General features: G+C 39.2%; 1 protein-coding gene across 2 annotated transcripts in view; it reads right to left on the reverse strand.

Annotated features, from left to right (window-relative positions):
• Positions 1-326: 326 nt before the first annotated feature.
• Positions 327-22,619, reverse strand: part of nfat5b (nuclear factor of activated T cells 5b) — a 57,809-nt gene continuing 35,516 nt past the window's right edge. The window contains exons 1-13 of one of the 2 annotated variants that reach the window (XM_057833090.1): positions 21,765-21,859; positions 18,572-18,634; positions 15,532-16,156; positions 14,820-15,006; positions 14,056-14,246; positions 13,572-13,744; positions 12,584-12,718; positions 12,455-12,507; positions 10,817-10,949; positions 10,454-10,522; positions 7,948-8,039; positions 6,213-7,848; positions 327-4,105 (exon numbers count right to left, since the gene is read on the reverse strand). In XM_057833090.1, the coding sequence (XP_057689073.1) occupies positions 3,864-4,105; positions 6,213-7,848; positions 7,948-8,039; positions 10,454-10,522; positions 10,817-10,949; positions 12,455-12,507; positions 12,584-12,718; positions 13,572-13,744; positions 14,056-14,246; positions 14,820-15,006; positions 15,532-16,139 (3,519 nt within the window). In that variant the 5' untranslated portion in view covers positions 16,140-16,156; positions 18,572-18,634; positions 21,765-21,859 and the 3' untranslated portion in view covers positions 327-3,863. Of the gene's footprint in view, positions 4,106-6,212; positions 7,849-7,947; positions 8,040-10,453; positions 10,523-10,816; positions 10,950-12,454; positions 12,508-12,583; positions 12,719-13,571; positions 13,745-14,055; positions 14,247-14,819; positions 15,007-15,531; positions 16,157-18,571; positions 18,635-21,764; positions 21,888-22,619 lie in introns of those variants that run through there. The other variant, XM_057833083.1, reaches the window with a different exon arrangement.

Below are 22,619 nucleotides of genomic sequence, written 5' to 3' on the forward strand. Positions count from 1 at the left end.
CAGTTGGCATATTAAACTTTTTCTTTTCAGCTGTAAATGTATGGTTTAGGGGTTTAGCCTAGTGGTTATTGTGTTCTCCGCCGGCGTGGGTTTTATTCAGGGGGGATGAAGTGCATCGCCGGTGCAGATTAGAACCGATTACACTGCTACCTGCCAATGAGATTACTTCACTTTCAGTATGAACAATAATACATTTTCAAAAATAATCCAATTTTCTTGCAATTTTATTGTAAACAAGCAATATGTTGTACAAATATGCTATAAACATTTAATATTAATTTTCCTATTGAATTATGTATTAAGCATTGAAGACGCTTCACAATTCAAACTTTTCAAATATGTTTAATATAGACGGCAGCAAGTTTACAGAAAAAAGGATCCCAAAAAAGGCAGAACGTGTTATATGACAGTTGTTCATTGTTTGAAACTGAAAATGAATGTGTCGTGCATCCTTGCGCTGAGACCTTGAAGCCATCCAAGATGTATTCAGGAAGAAACCATCAAATGCAGAATTACTTATGAAATTTGCTAAGAATCACTTTGATTTTTCAAAAGTAAACGTGATAGTGTGCCAAGATTTTTCTACCTTAAAGACTCAAAAACATCAAAGCACCGTCTCTCTGCTAACAGAACATTGACGTTACGGTTGAAAGGAATTGGGCACGGAAAAATGTTCGGGGGGGAAAAAGTCAGTTCAATCAATTAAGCAAAGCAGCAAATATTAAGCTCAAAGCTTAAATACTGGAATGAAAACTTATGGCTCCCCTGTAATAGTTAAAAACCTAATGGCTATATAAAAATATATATATTCAAAAACCTAACCAACCTACATTAAGTTTCGCTGCATAGCAGTTTCAGAAAATATGCCCATCCATGTCCACACAAATGCATTGGATACTTCAGAATAAATGGGTTAAATGCACTACAGACATTTCATAGAAATAATCTCTCTCTCCCCTGCTGTAGCTCATTATTAGCACATTTAAAGTGTCTTGGCTTGCATTTTCTCAACATTGTGAAGCAAGCGGAGTGTTAAACAAGCCTGTCGATTACAAGAATTTTTACATTAGGGTTGTATTTTGAAGCGCATGTACACGTTAAAGCAAACTATAGACCGTTAAGGTTGGTAAATAAACGGCTTGTTCTATTGAAAGAGACATCAATGTAATGTTTACCTCCCCAGTGTGCATTCGATGATTCTTACAATGCTTTCAACCATTCTGTACAATCACAATGTGTAATGATTCTATTCTGACAATCATTGGTTTGTATTGGTCATAATACTGAAAATGAGTCCTTTTTTTGTTTCCCAAAGAATAAATTAGTGAAGTTTGGTGCAATAGTCCCCCAAAAGGTTGGGTCAAAACATTTTAGTGTTTAGCTTTTGTCATGAATGAATCCGAATGTAGTTTTAAACCTGCAAGTGTCATTTATAGTAGAAAAAAAATAGTACTTTTCAGCATCAGTCCAAGGTTTCGAATGGGCAGATGTCAGCTACAAACCACAACGATTACCATCGGTCACAGTTCAAATGATTTAAACCCAACAACATACTTGAAAATGAGAAGTAAATAAATACATATGCAAAAATGGAGTAAACTCATAATAAAATACACGAGAAAAAAATACAATCATAAATATTTAACACTAGAGATCTTCAGTTTCACATGTTTAAAGAGAGCCAATACCACGAGACTGTTGGTGTACTACTGGATTAACGTCCAACTGAAAACCACTCTGCTCATAGCAATATATCGGCACGCCAGTCATCACATAAATCAAGGCTACACTGAACTACAATGACTACAACTACCACCGCACATAATCCAAATGGCTGTTTTTCGTTATAGCAGGTTGATAATTGCAACATTAGAAACACAGCGTTTGTTATAAAGACACAAAAAACACAGACAATAGGCTGTTAGGTATTTTGTCAGAGACCAGCCCCTAAAATGATTTAAACACCTTACTACCCCAACAAACAGCAGGGTTATAACCCAAGGAACAATGAGAAGAGCTGTATTGCTATTTTGATTTTTAGCAATAGAATATAAACAAATGCAACCAGGCGGGCCATACAACTGACCCGTCATCAGGATTTGTACAAAGCCAGCCAACACTAGCAAACTAATTACATAAGAATGAATAATAATGGTAGTACAGTCTGTATTTTAGCATTTAATAAATCCCAAAATAAAATTAAAAAACGATAACGAGAATGGTAAAATGATCCTACAGTAATTATACAAAAAATCTACACGCCTCTGACTTTTTTAGTAATATAAAAAGATAAAACCATTTCAAAACAGGGGTGTATACATTTTTTATACCCACAGTAACATTTTTTGGTTGAAAAGCAGTGGCTCAGGGAGCAACAATTATGTCCAGATTCTTGGCTCAGTGTCGATAAAATAAGGCTACGTTCAGGCCACATAATGCGCAATTTTGTCATTTATGATCTTTTTGTGTGTCATGCATGCGTAGAAGCTTGACCTCTACCATATGCCTAGCCAAAGTGTGCAGAAGTATACTAGCAAATGACGTCACTAACAGTCTAAATATACTGTGCTTATCGCTTGGCACGCTATTGAGCTCACTGTAAAGCCAGATGCTAAAGCGGCCTCGATCGAATTGAAAATATCAGTTTCCATGCGACTTTGCCCGTTTGGACCATGATGAAAAAAATCTCGAGTAAGATAAAGCATACGGAACAGATTTGGGTCAATTAACCTTGTGATCAGAACGTAGCCTTTGTTGGCTGGCACAAGGACAGTGTTGGCCACTTCCTTACTTTTCTAAGGTTAGGGACCATAAGCAAAAAGGCTGGAGTGTTGAATTTCTCGAAGCTTGCACTTGTTTAATATTAATTGTTGTTTTAAAAGTTGCTAAAGTTTGAAGCTAAAGTCACAAATTGGATGAATTCTCAAAATGTTTTGGGCAGAAACACTAGAGCAAATATTTCCACATGCCAAACACAAGCTTCTAAACCAAAATTATAAAACGTACTTGACGCGGACAGAGTCCATCAATGTGACTCCAAAGTACAAATAAAATATTGTCCTATTTTACATTGTTTTTGTCAGAAAAATCAAACAATTTTGCCTAAAATGTTCCTTAATTATATCAACTTTGTGCTACCTTTTGCTTATATTACATTTTGGACTTTATTTTAATTTTATCCGTGCTAAAAAGAGATGATTCAAACAAATTAACTACATTTTTACTTAGATCCTAATGTATCCTACTTCATAGCTTCCCAATGACTTTTCTCATGTATTCCAATGAGCAAATAAAGCCCAAATAGACTACACTTGTTTGACTGTTTCATCATTCGTTCTGTGAGAAAAATTAAGACAAATATTTCATAAAACTACAAATTCAGAATAGTTGGCTCAAGTTGAGACCTAAAGTGTTGCTGTTAAGGCACTCACATTGAAAATTATATATATATGACTTGGCAAACGCTGCTGTTCATGCTTGTTTCATTCTTTGCATTATCTCATTTGACTCTAAATACACTTACTGCACCATTTTCAACCACACAGCCACTACACGACATACACATACTACAATCTGTTCAAACTTTCTTTCCGCATCAACCTTACATTCCTGGAAATAGGACTTTTAGGGACACTTCTACATAAAGATGTACTGTTCTCAGTATTCTGGATTGATGTATTTCACTCAAATTTAGTGCATTTTGAGCGATATTAAAAATAACTCTTGCGCCCAAAGGGTACATTAAATCTTATCAGAACACAATGGTGGCTCAGTCACATTTACAAACCGCTAAAAGACTGTTTACCCATCATGTACATTTGATGATAATAAATGAAAGACAAAAGCATCATTTTCTTTGAAAATCAATATGAACGACTCATGCTGCTGCCAGGCTCCTGCAGGCAGCTGACGAGGAGGTCATCAATCTTCTCCATGTTCCGGGAGGCATTCAAACTGTTCTGAACAGTCACTGACTGCAACAGCGACTGACTGAGCAGCGACTGATTGCGGGCCTCACTCTCTCTTTGGTTCTGACCAGACTGGCTAATGGCTATAATCTGATCCGAAAGAGTGTTTCCTGGGCCGTTCATCAGCTGACCACATTCTGTAAGTGAAGAAAACAAAAAGGTTCTTTACAGGCTGATTCACATACACCCAGGTTTACAAAGATGCTGGTCCCTTCGTGATTAAATAATGCATTTTTTTCCCCCAATTCAAAACTTGTATAGTATATACAGTGATTCCTCACTATTTGCACTTCAAACTTTACGCCCTCAGTTCATCGTCGATTTTTTTTTTCAACAAATAAATTTAATATTTTATAGATGTCCTGAACCGATCACGTACAGGCTCTCACTCTTTCTTGCGGCTTTTCTAGCTCAGCAGGCAGCTAGAGACTGAGTTTGCATGTTAAAGTTAATGAGGCGTGACAGGGGTGCTGCTCTGATCTTGCCAGAGAAGCTTGGTAGCGCTATCTTCTCAGTCGCTAATCTGTCAATCATCGTTTAGCTTGTTAAACACTAGCGGTATTTTTTTTTTTTTTTTTTTTTAAACCTGTCCTGTTCAGCTGTTTGACACAAAGAATGGAGGTCTAAGTGCCCGGTTGGTCTGAGCAGTTTTAATGTTTCACATTGAGAGTTTGGCATACTCCCATTGTGATCATTCAACATACCTCGTTTATTATGACAAAGCAGCGAACAGGAACGGGTTATGGGGGAACAGAAGAAACACAGAGAAGAAAGAAAAGAAACACATACAAACAACAAGAAATACATTGAACGTCTACAGTAACTACTAATATGTTGGTGCTATCGTCAGCTAGATGTATTTCCGGTTGACACCATGTGGGGGGCCTGTTGACCAGGGAAAGAGGGGGACGGGGGTGGGGGAGTCTATAAGCTAAGTGGTTGAAAGAGGTAGAGTGTACACAAATCAGCTCTGTGATCTGGAACCCAGTAATCGTGTGAATCCCTTGTGAGTGTATGTCGTTGGTGACCGACCCTATGCCGCCCCATTGCCACTCCCGGCAACGGGACACCCCACCCGCGCGCGCCCTATCATCCAGCCGCATGCGAGCCCCACCAAGCGCGCGACAGCCACGCAGATGAGCGGAGACGCCACGCGGGTGCCAACTCAGGGCCAAGGCCCCCACCCAGCCAGCCCGGGGAGGGAGGGCGGTCGGGGGGTTCCAGAGCAGCCCATCCCTCCTCCCGCAGCCCAGCAAGGGAGCCATCACCCCACCCCCCAGGATCCAGGGTGGTCCCCCGGGCCACCCACGCACCCATCAATCGGCCTTCAGGGATGGCAAGAGGGGACGCACCGCCCACCCGGCCCACAAGCCAAAAAAAAATAGCCCGAATCAAGGGGCTTCTGATTCAACAAGACATGGAAAAACTTATGCATGCATTCACTGTCAGTAGATTGGACAATTGCAACAGTTTATTTACAGGTCTTGATAAAAAAATCAGTCAGGAAGCTGCAGCTCGTACGGAATGCTGCTGCCAGAGTCCTTAAAAATACAAGGAAACTGGACCACATTACACCGGTTTTGAAATCATTACACTGGCTTCCAGTGAGTGAAAGGATAGACTACAAAATACTACTGCTCGTCTACAAAACACTTAATGGCCTTGGACCAAAATACATGCTTGATTTGTTGGATCACTATGAAACATCTAGACCCCTAAGGCTATCTGGAACCGGTCTCCTGTATGTTCCAAGAACAATAACCAAGCAGGGTGAGGTAGCATTTAATTATTATGCTCAACTCTGAAATAAATCACCTGAAGGTCTGAAGTGTGCTCAAACTATTAGCTCCTTTAAATCAGGGCTAAAAACGCTTTTGTTTATCACAGCATATCCATAACTGTCTATATATTTCAAATTTCAGGCCATTTGCTTTTTATTCCTTCTCTGCTTTCTGATTTCGATTTAATGCAATTTAATGTATAATTTTATTTCTTGTTTTCATTGTCTTTGTTTTAACGTTCTTTTGATTTAATGTGATTTTTATGATCCTCCCTGTGATGTATAGCACTTTGAATTACCTTGTGTTGAATTGTGCTGTATAAATAAATTTGCCTTGCCATATGATACCTTGCATTTTACCATCTTTAAACAAATACAAACATTACCTAAAGTTCTTACCATCTCAGTTCTACCACTGTTACATATATAAGTTATATTTTACAGCAAGTTATCAAATTCCTTACCATTCTGAATTCCAAAAATGAAGAGATCAGGTGGTTCAGGCTGGCTGGGCTGACTGAGGCCACTAGCGACTGCAGACTGAAACAGAGTCCCTGGCTGTTGAACAGGAGACGAGGTGGTCGTCTGGAGGTTCGCCACACTGTTCGGTGCGGCAAACATGGCTGACTGTGCGAGGTCCTGTGACAATCCGCCCTGCATGGAGGCCATGTTGGGCGGAGGCATGAAGAGCCCTTGCCCATTGTTTGTGGGGTTTCCAAGTTGCATCGGCTGCTGATTTTGAAACAGCACTTGTTGATGTGCATCATTGGTGTTACCTAAGGCCATGGGCTCAGAGCGGGCCTGTTGGTTTACAGTAACCATGCTAGCCTGAGAGAAAAGTAGAGAAGGGTTCTGGGACTCTGGGGAAACAAGACTGCTGCTGGTCAAAGGAGGCATCGGCCCCTGATTGCTGAAGAGGACATTGGATGTCTGGTCTGTGGTGGGCAAGGGGTTGTTACAGAATAGTAATCCAGATGGTTGTTGTTGACCTGAAGATAGTGTGTTTCCAGTTGGATGCTGAGACATGTTCTGAAACAAAGACTGCGGCTGACTTGTTTGAGAAAGCGGTTGAGACTGTGAGGACTGCTGTTGCTCCATTGGTGCACCTTGCTGAATTGGAGAGAGCTGAGTTTGAGCCTGAAATACAGATGGTTGTTCGGGGGAAGGAGTTTGAAGAGTGTTGAGGAAAGCCAATTGCTGCTGTTGGCTATTACTGGTTGTGAGTTGAGCTGAAAGTGACGTCTGACGAAGAAAAAGACTCTGTGTCGAAGGTTGCTGGTCCGGAGAATGTAGAACTGTTATAGGGTTTTGGAAGAGCGCGGCCTGCAGCTGCTTTGGAGTGTGTGATGTTTTTTGGCTTTGAAACAGGGGATCGTGCGCTTCAGCCAAAGGGCTGGGATTGTGGAACGCTGGCGGTGAGGGGAGTGAGGATGTCTGCTGGAGAAAGTTGGTCTGAATAGATAGCAGCTCACTTGTTTGCTGAAAGAGAGTTGGTTGTTGCTGCTGCTGTTGCTGCTGAGCCTGTTGGAAGAGTGATCCCTGGTTTGGTACAGCACCTTGTGAGGAACCCTGTTGCTCCACATTGACACACTGCATTTGAATTTGTGATTGAAATATCTGCTGTTTTAGATTCTCCAGGGCATGCTGCTGTTGCTGCTGCTGAAGTTGCTGCTGCTGTTGTTGATGAATTTGCTGCTGTTGCTGTTGAATTTGTTGGTTTTGGATCTGCTGTTGCTGCATGTGCTGCGGCTGGTTGGTCATTGAATCTGTCTGAAGTGAACTCCTGAACGCTTCGGATTTAAGTTGCCTAACCGCTTCTTCCAACTGGGCCACTTCGTCTGAAGGGAACATAGACGACTGCTGCTGTTGAGGTGTAGGATCAACACATGGCCTTGCCAACGACTCAGTGGTGCCGACTTGCCTTTCTTCCCCAAGATGTGTTCTTGGCTGGATAGCAGTTAAGGTTTCCGTGTTGGTAAAAACTGGGGCCTGGCTCTTATCGGGTTCGCCTGAGGCCTGCAGCATCGTGTTGGAAAATTCACTGTTGGTATTCAGATGAGCCATGTCTGTGTTATGCTGGGCTGGACAGATGTCCAGTGTCTGCAGGTAGAACCAATGACACATTTGTAATGAATAAAAAGTTAATATTTTAAAATCATACATGTATAATAAAAAGGCAACAAAGTTATAGTTCATCACCTTGAACATCCCAGAGTTTTGGAGGTTGTTGGTGACCTCCATCGGAGTGACATCTTCTTTCTTCACTTGAGGCAACAAAGGAGGCATCCGAACTGTAACGATGTATGGTAAGGCTTAACCTCTAATTATTATACAGTATACCTACTTAAAATTGTACTTTAGCAAACATCCAGGTCGGGTTTATATTCTGATATCGAATCAAGATATATAATTTCTTACATCAAAAGACATTCCAGCGCACAAGAAGGTGATTTGAATTTACCAACTGTTCCGAAGGTATTAGTCCTCTTACATAAGGACCGCTGGACAGCGAGTTAAAGCGACTGAAGTGGATCAACGTAAAATTATTACAGTCAGAGACTGTAGACAGAAGTGGTGCAATGGTAAATTTCCCAGTATCGGGTTTGGATATGCCACATAAAACAAACAACTTATTATACTTATAATTTTTTAAGGAACCACTAAATCATGACACTATTGACAAGGAATGCAGCAGATGGCCATAAAGAAGAGGAAAGCAAAAAGTTTGTGGATATTGAGAGGCTACTAGCAACGGTTGACCATCCTATTAAATGATTGCACCAATGCATAGCAATTTATAAAAACCATAACTGTAAAACACTATATACTATACTGTATATGTGTCTTTTCAGAATTGGAGGACATTTTGACTTCAAAATTCTTGAAAAATAAGTATAAACTATAAGATATATATATAAGATAAACTGTTAAAGATTTGATCAGCTCAACGATGAATAGTAAACTTTAGTATTGTAAATATCATATACTCCATACAGTCACAATAACAAGTTTGACTTTATAGACTTCCCAAAAGTCTTCGACAACTTACACCATGACACCTTAGGAAGACTCCTATGGAGTTCCCAAATATGACTGCAATGATAAAGATGTTCTACCTTCAATACGAATTTAGGGTCATTGTTAATGACAAGGTCACTGAAAGGTTCCCTGTAAAATCTCTTGTACGCCAGGAATGTATCAACTCCTTCATACTATTCCTGATCGTTATCTACTGGACGAATGATCATGCCAGACAAGCCCAAAGGCATACAGTGGTCTCTTTTTACCCAGCTGGAAGATTGTGCTGATGACCTTGCCACTCTTTCCACTAAGCACATTTACCTACAAGAGAAGACTAACTGGACGGATAGATCTGCCAAACAGATTGGCTGGAATATGAACACCTCCAAAACCCAAGTGATGTGCATTAATTCAATACCACATGCACCAATCACTGTGGACAGTAAACCTCTTGATTATGTTGAGAAGCTAATATATCTGAGAAGTCTTCTCAGTAAGGACAACGCATGTGGCAGAGACATCAACATAATAAGATTGCGAAACGCTCGCAGCACCTTTGCCGATCTTCAGACCATCTGGAAATCCAAGCAGTACAGCCTTAAGACCAACTTCAGCTGCACAACAACAATGTCAAATCAGTCCTGCTTTATGGCTTAGAGTGCTGAAAAGATGTTACGAGAAACGATCAATGCCTTTCACAACTGATGTCTCCAGAAGATATGCCAAATCTTTTGGCAAGATAAGATTTTAAATGAGGACCTATACAACAAGGTGAACTGCCGCAACGTGGAAGTGGAAATAATACATCGCCGTCTCAGATGGCTCGGACAATGTCGTCCGAATGGACCAGAACTGCCCCCCCAAAGTAGCCTTGAGATGGACTCCACCTAGAAAGAGGAAGCAAGGGAGGCCATAGACAACATGGTGTAAAACAGTGACATACGAACTGAAGATGGCAAATTTAACATGGGGCGAGGCACAACATGCTGCACAGGATTGGACCAAATGGAAGCAGATACAGTAGTCGTGGCCACAGAGAACGAAAAGGATTAGGAAAGAAAGTAAGATCGTAAAAATCAAAAATCTGGCTCCGAGGATCGATAGATATTAGCCCACGATACATAGCAAGCAAGTTTCATGATGATCGGCTCACAAATGACGAAGACGTAGGACTTCAAAGTTAGCGTCCACAAGAACAACAACAACCTGAGTGGCAACTTGACAGGCCTTCAGCCTGTGGACTGTTTAAATTCTGAAAGGTGGGATGTACAATGGAAATGTCCTCTAATTTTGGGACGGCTTGGGTTTAATCACTTGGCTTCAGTCGTTTGTGGTCATGTGCAGTGTGCAGCAAACTTTTAGTCAGTTACTAATAAGAAAGTAATAATAATAAGAACATTTAGACTTTATGGAAAGTGCCCTTATTCGTCAACTTTTGTCATTTTATCTTGTCATCAAAGTGCAATTTGGTGTCATTGATTTAATTCATTCATTTACTGTAGACGTCTTAAAATCTAAAGAATGGTATGTGAAGTGTATGATCTAATACAGTAAGGTGCAAAGAATTTATTTCATTGTAATTCACAAGCTTTGATAATTCAACTCTAAAAACCTTAGAGGTACAGTGCTGGTGAGTTTCAGCAAAAGCTGTAGTACAAAAATTTTAAAAAGAAAGACTCTTTACTTTGGTCATCAAAAGGACACGTCTTCACTGGAGAGGATGTCTCTTTCTTCACAAAAACCTCAGTGTTTGCTGGAAGAGAAGGCAATCACACTTTCACTCATGACTTTGATAGGGACAATGTGAGCTTAAGAGAGCCCTGAAAATGTTCTTGCTCATCCTTAACTCATCCATCCTTTGCTCATCCATTCACTGCCATTTGAGGTAATGGATGTCTGATCCATTTGAATTGGGAGGGCAGCCAGCCTCCCAGTTCAAATGAATCGGACGGTGGTCACCGTGAATGGCAGTGAATGAGTTTTAATTACGTGTAGAAAGAAACACATGTACTTTATTGATGTTTAGAAGAAATAGAGTAAAACCAACCTGAAACTGGGTTGTAAGTAAATGGTTGAACATCATGGGATCTGCCAGCAATGGTGACCACATAAATACCGACACAAACATCAGAGGTGATGCTTTGGTTCTGGTAAGGCGGAACCTTCACTATCAAATGATTCTTGTGACATAACATGGAGTCAAGAAAAAGAACAAATGCATGGATTAATAAAAAATAAATACTTAAGAAAAAAATAAAAGCTTCTTTACTTATTAACTTTGTAGAACAGTGCTTATACTTGTTACAAACACTATCTTGTTCGAATAGCAGGGTAAGTACAGGGTGTACAAAATTTTTGAAAATATCTGCTTTGGAGATTAAAAAAAAAAAGGTAAAATCATACTTGCAGTGGTGACACGGATTGGAAAATAAAAGATTTTAGTTCTGGTCAGCTAACGCACTTAATATATTTAAGGGTAAAGTTTGATTACAGATAGATTGGTGTAATTATATCAGTTTTAAAAGTTGCTACATTTAATGTCAGTTTAGATGGATGTATCAGTGTGTGTCAACGCTTCCAAAACACCAGGGTTTATGCAATACATTGAAAACAGCATATTATGTCAAAGCTCTTGCCTACACGATTATATTCTGAAATGGCAATATCATTTTTTTTCCCCCACTCAGAAATAACCATTACCGTTAATGCCTATTTTCGACTAAATTGCTTAGATTTTAAAATTTTGGCCAGATACAGCATCTGAAAAACTAGAGCAAATTGACACTTTTGACCTGATTTTTTATTTTTAGTCACCCAAATTTAGTAAGGCTGCACTACTTTTATCCAGGAAGCATTTTGCTCGTAGACCAGTGTAATTTGCATCATACCTCAAGACAGGTTTTCTGCAAGAGAACTTTGAATTTAAAAACTAGGATAAAATTTTAAGATTATCATTCAATTCTGACGGTTTATTGTCCTACCAAACAAAAAAAAAAAGCAGTTACTCACTGGGTTTTATCTGAAACCACACTCATCGAAAATTGCACTTTCGCTTACGATTCCCCTGAATTACAACTGTCATTATGTAAATTACAGTGAGTCACCACCTACCACATGATGGAGGCAAAGGACTGATAAAATGTAATAAATTGGGAATGCAAAGACCTACCGTAACATTCTGTTTTAACTCAACTTCTATTACAATTTTTCTAGGGGTAGATTCTTTAACAATTCAGAGATCTACAATTCCATTACCTGTTTTCAACCTATACATATCTACCACTGGACCTTCCTACTGACGTTTGCTTTGGTCTAGCTACAAAGGTTTTTTCTTTTTATCATGTGTGGTAATGTTTGTTAGCTTTACAAACAATGTTGAACTCAGTTGGATTACCTTGTTAAACAAAGCTGTTTAGCAGTTCATAGCTGAAGATTCCTACATTTTGTTCCTGAGACTGCTTTGTTTACAGGAGCAAAGGTCAAAACTGTTAGTGTCGAAACACATAACTCAGAAACTGTGTATTTAGGTCACAATACAAAGAGACCACTCAAACCTTTGAACCAGCAGCCATATAAGATGATTAGATCAAAATCGGCATACAAATCTCAAACAGCTTCCACTTAACTTATTAACAGTCGGCACCAATTACTTGGTTCAAATAAAACAAGAGCAGCTCAATCTAACCTGGTGAAACAATTCCATGTCAATTTCAGCCTCTGCCTTCCAAGATGTCTCATCTGAAAAAGAAAATGTTTCTTGAATTGGATACACTGCGATTATGCAATTGTCTATTTGCAAACATTTTTTTCTTACCAGAAACATTCTCTTGAAATACAACTTTCGCATCTTTGAGAAAATTCTTTCCAATGATGAAGAGTTCATCTCCACCTCTCACTGAGCAGCTGTGCAATGATTTTTTCAGAATCTCAGGCAACCCTGCTGGTTGTGCTGTTGACAGAGCAGGTAGGTGCAATACTAAGTTTTGGAAAATGAAACAGCCCACTTCTGAACGTTAGATTTTCCCAACTGCCACTCGATACATTTACATGCACAAGAAAACAACAGGCTGAAACCAAAAAAAGGACTCGACACCTTCTTTGGTTGAGTCGGTGCTTATCTTGACACATAACATATACATACTGTACAATATTATTTGGATGTTTTGACATCAGTCAACATGCTGTATAAACCATATTATGAAATTTGTAATGATCACAAAAGCAGCCAAAGTCCAAAACATGTCATTGACATACTATTTGAAGGTACACTAAACCTGTTTGGTAGGAATACCTAACATTTCGTGTTGGCATAAAGCATTCCTGACACAATGATTCTTTCCCACAGTAGATGTCTAAACATGCAAGATGCTAAAAAAAGACCCCCGTGAGGCATTTCATAAACAATTTTTACAACTGTATCCATCCATTACACTATGTGGAAAACTACTACTGCATTGTGTGTTGGCTCAGTACAAATGGTGTCACGCTTCTATTGTTTCATCCTTCCTTTTATTCCTCCCAAGTCAGTTCAACAGAATTAATTTTCTTATGGCCTTAACCGTCCTTCCTGTTTATAAAGCCAACTCCATCCTCTTACGGTTTGTAATAACACATAGTACATGAGGGATACTTACAGAGCTCATGTCAAACGAATGAAGAGCTTTCTAAACTCAAGCTTTCAAACGTGAAACAAGGGTTTTGTTTTTTTTTTTTTAAAGAAAAAAGAAAAATATTGATTTACTGTATCCGTATTCATGTTTAATGCAAAATGATTAAAAAAAAAAAAAAAAAGCCTCACTTACTGCATAGGATGGAAGACGAAAGCGTTTGAAGCGTGAGCACTGAACCGTCTGGGCGAGGGATGTTGACCCGAAACACAAGTCTCGCCCGCGTGCTCTTCTTTTTTGACCCCGGCACCCCGATGCGAGCCTCCACATCAGCATTTCGGAGCTTCAAGATTCCAACGCAGTCCACACTGCACAAAGACTTGACGTCAGTGTGTTAGTCAATTAAATAGCAAGGCACCTGCTTTGCTGCTTATCTGTTTATCTTGAAATTTACTCCAACGTGTTCAATAATGGAACATTTAAATAAATAAATAAAACGGTAGACTTAAATACAGACAGGATGGCTAATACATTACTAGAAGAATGTGAAGAGCACATAAAGTCAACACCTGCACAAAAACAGGCCTCTCTGTTTGTAGGTTAACTGTAAAACCCCTTAAGCGTCATATTTTGTGCACACAAATGCTAAGCGTGATGACGCAAAGAGCAAAGTACGTACGGTAAGGTCATGTTGGTGCTTGGCTCCAAGGGGATTTCAATGACAGTCGTGCCCTCAATGTCAACCTCTTTGCAGGCTGTAGTGTTACGGCCGGTCACTCTGCAAGCTTGGTAAAATCCGTGTGGCCTCACGCGCTCTGCATCATTTCCGACAAACACTTGCAGAATAACCGGCTCGTTCACACCCTCCAGCTGTAAAACATATAAAAAATGAGCAAATAAACGGGATGACTTAAACTTGTATATGGCGGCACTACTGTATTTGATAATTAAAGTACCTTAAGAATAAAAGCTGCAAGGTTTTACCCATTGCTTTATAAGCCTGATGGGCTGCAGGCTTTTATATATTTTTTAAATTATTTTTTTAAAGTATTTATTTAATTGTATTTCTGTTTGTTTGTTAAAAATATATTATTATTTTATAATTAATTAATTAATTTATTTATTTTTAAATCATAGTGGACTTCCAGGCGTTATAATCTTTCTGGGGAAACTCTGAGCTGTGTTAGGGGATAAAACAACACATTTGCATTGTGCAGAAAGTGTGGAGGAAAATAAATTAAAAGCCTGTATTTCTAAAGAGTTGCCATCCAACATTTTATTAGTGCTGGTTCCATTTTAGCCAATCAAACTCGAGTATTCCATACTGCCCACCCTTCCCCTTTACCTAAATACCTTGAGCAACAATTTTTTTTTTACAAGAAGGACAATTACACTGGTTGTTGTCTACCCCTTTAAATTGGTCAACATCTGCTCAAGAGTTACCTTTATTGTCGGGAAGCCCTGCTGATTGCGGTCTTTGACAGACCCTCTGCTGCCCTCTGTCAGGTAACGAGCCCGGTGTTGAGGCTCAGGCTGAACAAGGATCTTCAGCTCTTTCTGTTCACTCTTAGATGGGTATTGCATTGTTAGAACTCCTTTTTGATGAGGCGTTTGAGCATTTTCTTTGGGACTGAAAACAGAACAAAGAGAATGGTTGACACAGCCAAGGGAGTTTTTTTTTTTTTTCTTAAATACATTTCAACACCCCTGGCCTATTGTTTTACTCATTGCCAACGTGAAATCCTTACTCATTTACTACCAAAACTCAGCTGCCCACACTCTGGATGACGGCCAAAGCCAATGACATCCTCTTTGTATTATCGGAATTTCCTATGGGATCAATAAAGTATCTACCTACCAACCTAAAAACAATCAGCAGTAAAAGTGCTACGCAGTTGCCCTGGAAGGGCCAAGAATGTCGACGCCATTAATCAAGCATGTGAATGGTGTCTGTTTATTTAATCACCACTTATTATTCTTGGCTTTTAAAAGAACTACAGTAATTCACAGTAGGAAACAGAAACAAGTTCCTTCTGGTTGTGGTTGTAGTTCACACATTGGGTGCAGCACTTTATTTTGTACCTAAGGTAGGGATGTGTGTGGTGGTCTAATCCTGGTCTTTTGTAAAAGCTCTTTTATTTACAGGTATACAAACCTTCCTTTTTGTCCAGTCTTGTTGTCCGTGCTGAGCTGGGAAAGGACAAAGTGTGGTCCTTTGGCGCTGTCCGCATCAAAAACATCCATGCTGGCTTCTTTGGCCAGTAAAGACTTACGCCCTGGCCTTTGTCGCGGGGTGCGTTTGCGCGACTTTCGCGGCACCTCTGTGTTGTCGTTGTAAGAGCTTGTGCTCATAATACTGAAGTTGGAGACTGAGTCCTCCATCCAAATGCTGTTGCTGTGCTCCGAGTCTAACGGTGTTTCTGCCTGACAAGACATGTGACTATCACTGAGTAGGTCTTGCGGAGGCGGAGAGATGTTCAATTCGGTGCGCCGCTTCGGGGGCATCATATGCTGATGTTGCTGGTCTTCCAGTAATGTCACACCTATCCCTCCTCCACCCTCTTTGGTGGCCAGGCAGTGACTGCTGCCATTGCTTTTCCCATTTCCACCTTCGGCGCCGAAGCCCTTTGGTACAGCTCTGCAACTCCTGTTGTCCTCTGGCTCATCATTGCCATAGTGAGCATGGTCACTGGCTGAAGAACCGCAATGCTTGGTGGAGCTGGAAGAGGTGGAAAAAGCACTGCGGAGTCCATCCATGGTCATGGAGGAGGACAAGCCATCTACAGTGCAAATAATTGGAAAGTTAATTTCTCAAATAGGGGCACTAAAATCTATTTGTCCTATTTCAGAACTTTAATTAGCTAATGTTTCACTATTACTCTAACATTGCCTTATCTGTATCGTGTACAACTATTTTTCAACACATGCTATTATGTGTTTGGTGATAGCGTCTGTGGATTGATTCTCTTGATGTGATTTTTTTGGAATAATTTCTGAAGATCTGCCATTTTAACGTCCTATAAAAACAGAGATACTACAGACAGAATAAGAATATTTTAAAACACATTCTACAATGACATGTACCATATGACAGCTCCTCAAAACACGACTTAGCTTATAAGTAGGGTACATCGATTCCAGTACGAGTATTTGTGCATAAAACGATGTGTAGTTAGCATACAGAGGTAACATGGCATATGTATTTCTATTCGTTTATCCACCTTCTACATTTATGATCTACAGCAGGGATTGACCAATATAAATAGCCCGGTGGCCCGGACGTACTTTTAAAACAGTCAGGGCCACCAGAATGCCCCAACCACTGGCCCTGTGGGGCCAGTAAAAATCATGCTTCGATTAAAAACCCAAATCTAATTTCACATGATTTCCCAGTTGATGTATGTTTTAATGACGTTACGCTATCCCGATCAAAGACAACCTTATAGTCTAGCCGTTGCTCTCCGTGGGGCATATATACACCTTGTTCGCTCGCTTGTTCACCCACCTAATGTGATACGACAAAACGACAGGTTTCTGAAACCCCCAGCACCCAGCTAAGCACCGGGGGAAAAAAAGACCACTCAAGAAAGAGAAAGTCACCAGAGGGGTTGAGGGAAAGCGAAATCCAATATGAAAAGAAAAGGGAGAGAAAGTTTCAGCCCCAGCGGCTAGATCACTGGATTTGGCTAAGCCATGATGAGACAAGAAACAAGGTTTACAGTGAAGTGTGCGGACCAATACCCACACATGCAGACGAGTAAGTTAGAGAAAAGTTAACGAGTATGAAACCTATGTTATGAACATAACGTGATAATTCATCCACGGGAATACGGAGAAAATAATATCGACATAACGACGGTCTACCTTGAAAATCGTCAGCCATAATTGCCTTAGTCATCTCTTTTACTTGTAAATTGTTGCCACGACTACACAGAGCTGGGGGGGGGGGACTCCAGAGGGCAGAAAGGAGAAGACAGGAAAGCTTTGCTCAGGCACTGGGCTGTCCTGTGGCCCTGCCTCCCCCTGGAGCTCTGAAGAAAAAATGTTGGCTATACTGGAGTGATTATGGAATGGTTATGTATGTGATTATGGAATTGGAATAGGATTATTTGGAATAGATTCATGTTTTTGCACCACTTTGCTGCACTTTTCATTCAATCTACTAAAAAAAAATAATACATATTATTCAAGCAAATTGTTCTTTTTTGAGATTATTGGGATCAATAACTAAAGTGTTGACCTGGGCCAGTGGTTTTGATAGTGGGGCTAGTGAACTTTAAATTTCCCTTATTGTCTACCCCTGTATAGTATGAAATCCTTTTACATGACGATCAGACAAAGATACCATGTAAGAGGAATGCCTTGCGTTAAGTGATATGTATGGCAAGGCTGTTTTAAAAAAAAAAAAAAAGTGTCAAATGTGAAAAGTGTTAATCTAAAAAGCATTTTGTGTTTTTGAACAATATTTCATTAAATAAAACAATGCGTACTCAAGTAGCACTACTTGATAACAGCAAAATAATGACTTGCACTGTGGTATCGGTGTATCCCTACTTATATGTCATAAAAGTTATTTGAGGAAAAAATGTTAATTGGCCATGATGATGTACTAGTCTTTACCTGCAATTATAATTCCTAAAATGACTATCAAAGTTGTAACATTCCAAGATGGTTGCCAAAGAATAAATTACTAAAACTGAGTTCATTCAACATGATGGTAAGCAATTACTCCTTGATCCCCTCCAACTCCTACTGCCTCCTCAGTGACTACAAACAGATCATACACTGTAAGTGAAGGGCATGAAATTGGAAACAATTACGCCAAATGAAAATCAGCAGTGATGATTATATTTGAGGTTGTGGACTGTTAAAAAAAAAAAAAAAAAAAAAAAAAAAAAAAAAAAACCTCAAATAATTAAAGCACTAATTTTAGCATAATTAAAAAAGAAAATGCAATTAGACCCCGCATTGTTTAGAAGCGTAATCTAATAACGGGAATTAACAAATTAGTATAGGAATTAAAACTAGCATAAGCAAATCTCTTATTTTATGTCACAATATGATGGAGGTCCAAAATTTGCAAAATGTGGCATGCCAGTTATCGGAGCATGAATTTTGGTTTTAAAAAAAAAAAAATGCTTTTGCCTTGTTGGTACTCAACGTTGCCACAGAGACAAAATAAACAAGCTTCTGACCTATGAAGCAGAGAACTGCAGACCATTTTATATGCAGACCCTCCCTGCTTCAGAGGGAACTTCCTGGAATAAAAATGAGACAGCGAATCAGCAATATGGGCTTAAAAGTGAGCAGGAAAAAAAGTTCAGATTTCTGTATAAACAAACACAAGATGTTTTGTTTGTGGAAAAAAAAGTTGCTCCAGCATGCCCGCACACTGTAATTTAGAAACGATGAGCATCAAGAAGAATGGGGAAGAGTGGGGTTAACTTGCAGACTATGAAAGACGTAAAACTGCTGCTGGCATTGTGTAATGTCTGGGGGATTCATGAGTTTGCAAACAAAGCAAACTGTTAATAGAAAAAGAGAATGAGAGAGGAGGGGGAACACAGTAAAGTAAGCAAACATTATTCCCAATCAACAACAAATATTGTTGCATAAAGAAGAACTGGAGTCATCATAATATATGCATCATTACAGTCCTGTATGAACATAAAAGTCAAATTATGTTAAGAAAAAAAAAACTTTTAAATGCCTAAACTTCTCAGGCTAATAGAACTTGCTCAGAGGTTTGCGAACACATTTGTGTAAAAGATGAACACAGTATTACTGAACGCTAATTAAAATGATTCAATAAGAAATTCAGATGCTTTGGCAGGGTCGGGCTTTGGTATAGAGGAATTGGCGTCTATTGTTCTCTTTTCATTTTTATTAGTCTTTCTTGGCAACACTACCTTAAAAAGCCAGAATCCAAGTCATTTTTCAAGGGGGACTTATTGTGGTTTGAGTTAGAGTCATCTGTTTCCTCCAACAAGAGACTATCAGGTATTTGATTTCTTGCGTACATTTTGCAGTTTCTCTCGTGAGTGGTTATGGAGACACAGTCAGGTGTTTTAGTCTTTGCAAAGAAGAACCAACAATGGTTACTGTTTGATCTCCATGTGGTTCAACTCATGAGAAATGCCTTTACTTCTTTGCAAATGTAGTAGTGATGGACAGAAGTATGGAACAATTATTTTTAATTGCTAATTACTCGAATATATGTGGCACAACAAGTTTTTAGCTTTTGAAACACTTTAGATTTTGGAGGAATACAAATACTGCAGCTGTTACAAAAGTGCCAAACTGTCCCAAAACTTTTTTTTTTTTTTTTTAAATGTATGTAATTGTTTGAATTGTAACTATAAGTAATGTGAGTTTTAATCTAAATGCTGCATATTCACTCAAGTAAAACATTAACCTTGTTGTAAAATTACTTCTGACCACATGTGACATGTTTTTGTGGAACCCACGAAAGCATGAGTGCCAGAATAAAGACAAGAATGTGGGGAGTGGAGTTCCACACAACCACCATTGTTTTCTGTGGCCCTAGATGGTTTCCATTAGCAAAACATTTTGCCTTTTTTGTGGTGCTTTGCAACGTGTACCGGTTATCCTCGATATAGTCCCTGAATGTTAACCACATGGCATGATGCCCTGCCAGCCCAGCCCAAAAGGGCTTTATAATTGTCTATAGATGCAAAAAAATTGTGGTAAACCACTTAAAATGGACAGGACCATAAAGCACCAACACCACCCATCTATCACGTATACAATTACAATCATGAATGTACATATGTTACATAACTGGTCTAAGAAGTTAAATCATTTAACCCATGAGAGTTCAAACCGGTCCTCAAGGGCCACAGTGGGTGCAGGTTTTTGTTCCAACCAATTGGGTACAAACAGTTGAACCAATGAGTTTCTGCTGGAACAAGCACCACCAGACTAATCAACTAATTACACTGGTAAGACACCAGATTTGGTGAAAAGGTCTCCTCTTGATAGGTTGATAGGGGTGAGCAAACTATTCCACAAAGGGCCGCTGTAGGTGTGTGTTTTTTTTTTTTTTGCTGCAACCCATCAAGAAGACACCTTTCCACCAATCTGGTGTGTTATAAGTGCAATCAGTTAATTGCAGTCAGGTGCTTTCTGCTTCCATTGAAACCTCATTGGTTAAAAGCTCTGTGCAGGATCAGTTGGAACAAAGACCAGGAACCACTGCGGCCCTCGAGGACCGGTTTGGCCACCCCTGGGTTAGAATGAAAACCTACAGTGAATTTGTGGAATGGTTTGAACACCCTTTATTTAATCCTTTATAGGGCAAATGCCAGGTGTAATTATATTTTTTTTCTATTAACAATCAATTATATATTCATGAATACATTTATAAAATAAAACTAAAAAGAAATACGTACACTCTGGTTATTGCCCCAATTAACACAAAATTACCCCAAATATTTTTGTGCTACTTACAACATATTCACTCATTGCTTGCCATTGACAACAATATCTGGTTAATGCATTTAAACTGGGAGGACTGGCTTTGAATACTCATCTTTTGCTGCCAGCCTCTACCAGTCCAGATAGCAGCCAATGAGTCAAATGAGTCTCCAGCAAGGCCGAGAACCAAAAGTGGTATTTGCCATGTGGCAAAATGCCACATGGTAAAAAAAAAAAAAAGCCACACGGCAAAATCCATTTTGTCACATAGCAAAATCAATTTTGCCACATGGCAAAATCCATTTTGCCACATGGCAAAATAATGCCACATGGCAAAATCCATTTTGCCACATGGCAAAATAATGCCACACGGCAAAATCCATTTTGTCACATAGCAAAATCAATTTTGCCATATGGCAAAAAAAATGCCACATGGCAAAAAAATGCCACATGGTAAAATCCATTTTGCCACATGGCAAAGAAATGCCAAATGGCAAAATCCATTTTGTCACATGGCAAGAAAAAAATGCCACATGGCAAAATCCATTTTGCCAAATGGCAAATACCACTTTTGGTTCTATCTATCGCTCCAAATGAGTGCCCTATAAAGGGTTTAAATACATTATATAAAAATATGCTGTATATAACACCTATATATGCATACAAACAATAGGTTAAAAAAAAACAGAACAAAACTGTAAATGAGCAAAATTTTTAATGCCAAATCACAAAAATCGAAAATATATTTGGGTTTACTTTATCCCACTACATAAAACTCCCTTTACAGTACAGTATTTTAGTCTGAATGATTCCAAACTAAGCCTGAAATTAAATATTAAAACAATTTTACCATACCGGATGAGGTGACAAAATACGACTAAAAGCGTGTCTTTTGTTTTGGGATTCTGGAACAATCCATTTTGCTCAAATGGAAGAATATAATGATCATACCTGAAGCTAAAACAGCTGATGGGGGCCCGGCCTCTCCACCGCTGGTTTGGCTCATGGTTAATAGGCTGTGCTGGATGTTGGAAGAAAACTGCAACTCTCTGGGCAGAAGGTCATGCACTAATTCTGTGGGATACAAAAGGAGTACGAAGGAACTCAAATGCGCACATTCAAACAATACAAAACAAACATTCAATAACCATAAATAGTATTCTAATCAGTTTCACCGTCCTATAAATATTGTTATCAGAGTCAAAATCTTGGCCAACTTTTTTTTTTCTTTAGTGGCCCCAATCCTCTTCCATGTTTTACGTGATGTTTATTGGGAAAATGTACAAATATCAACCCCTAACTATTAAGCTAGGTCTGCCATTGTAATCAGTGCAACTTGTCTTTCAATATAAGATCATAATAAAGGAAGCGTCATGCTAATGGTGTAAATATACAGCAGTCTGAACATCATTAAGTAGGGGTGTAACGGTACACAAAAATCTCGGTTCGGAAAGTACCTCGGTTTTGAGGTCACGGTTCGGTTCATTTTCGGTACAGTAAGAAAACAAAATGCAAAATATAAATGTGCTAGTTGTTTATTACACACCTTTGTGCTTTCAACAATAGGAACATTAGCCTATACAAAGCTAGAATTCTGCTCAAAAAGTAGCGGGTATTTAAAGATAATCCAACAACAATTTGCCTTTCAGACCCCGCGTATTGGTCAGCTTTCTTTCTGAAAGAAAGAAGAAAAAAGAAGTCCTGTGCTAAAGAGAAAAGCAATCCCAATGACAAAGATTTTAAAATGTATTTTACAAATGAAATGCCTTAATGAATCATTTTTTTTTTGTTATGAACGGTTTTCAA

Source organism: Corythoichthys intestinalis, chromosome 1, assembly GCF_030265065.1.
Source record: "Corythoichthys intestinalis isolate RoL2023-P3 chromosome 1, ASM3026506v1, whole genome shotgun sequence".
Classification (NCBI taxonomy): Eukaryota; Metazoa; Chordata; class Actinopteri; order Syngnathiformes; family Syngnathidae; genus Corythoichthys; species Corythoichthys intestinalis.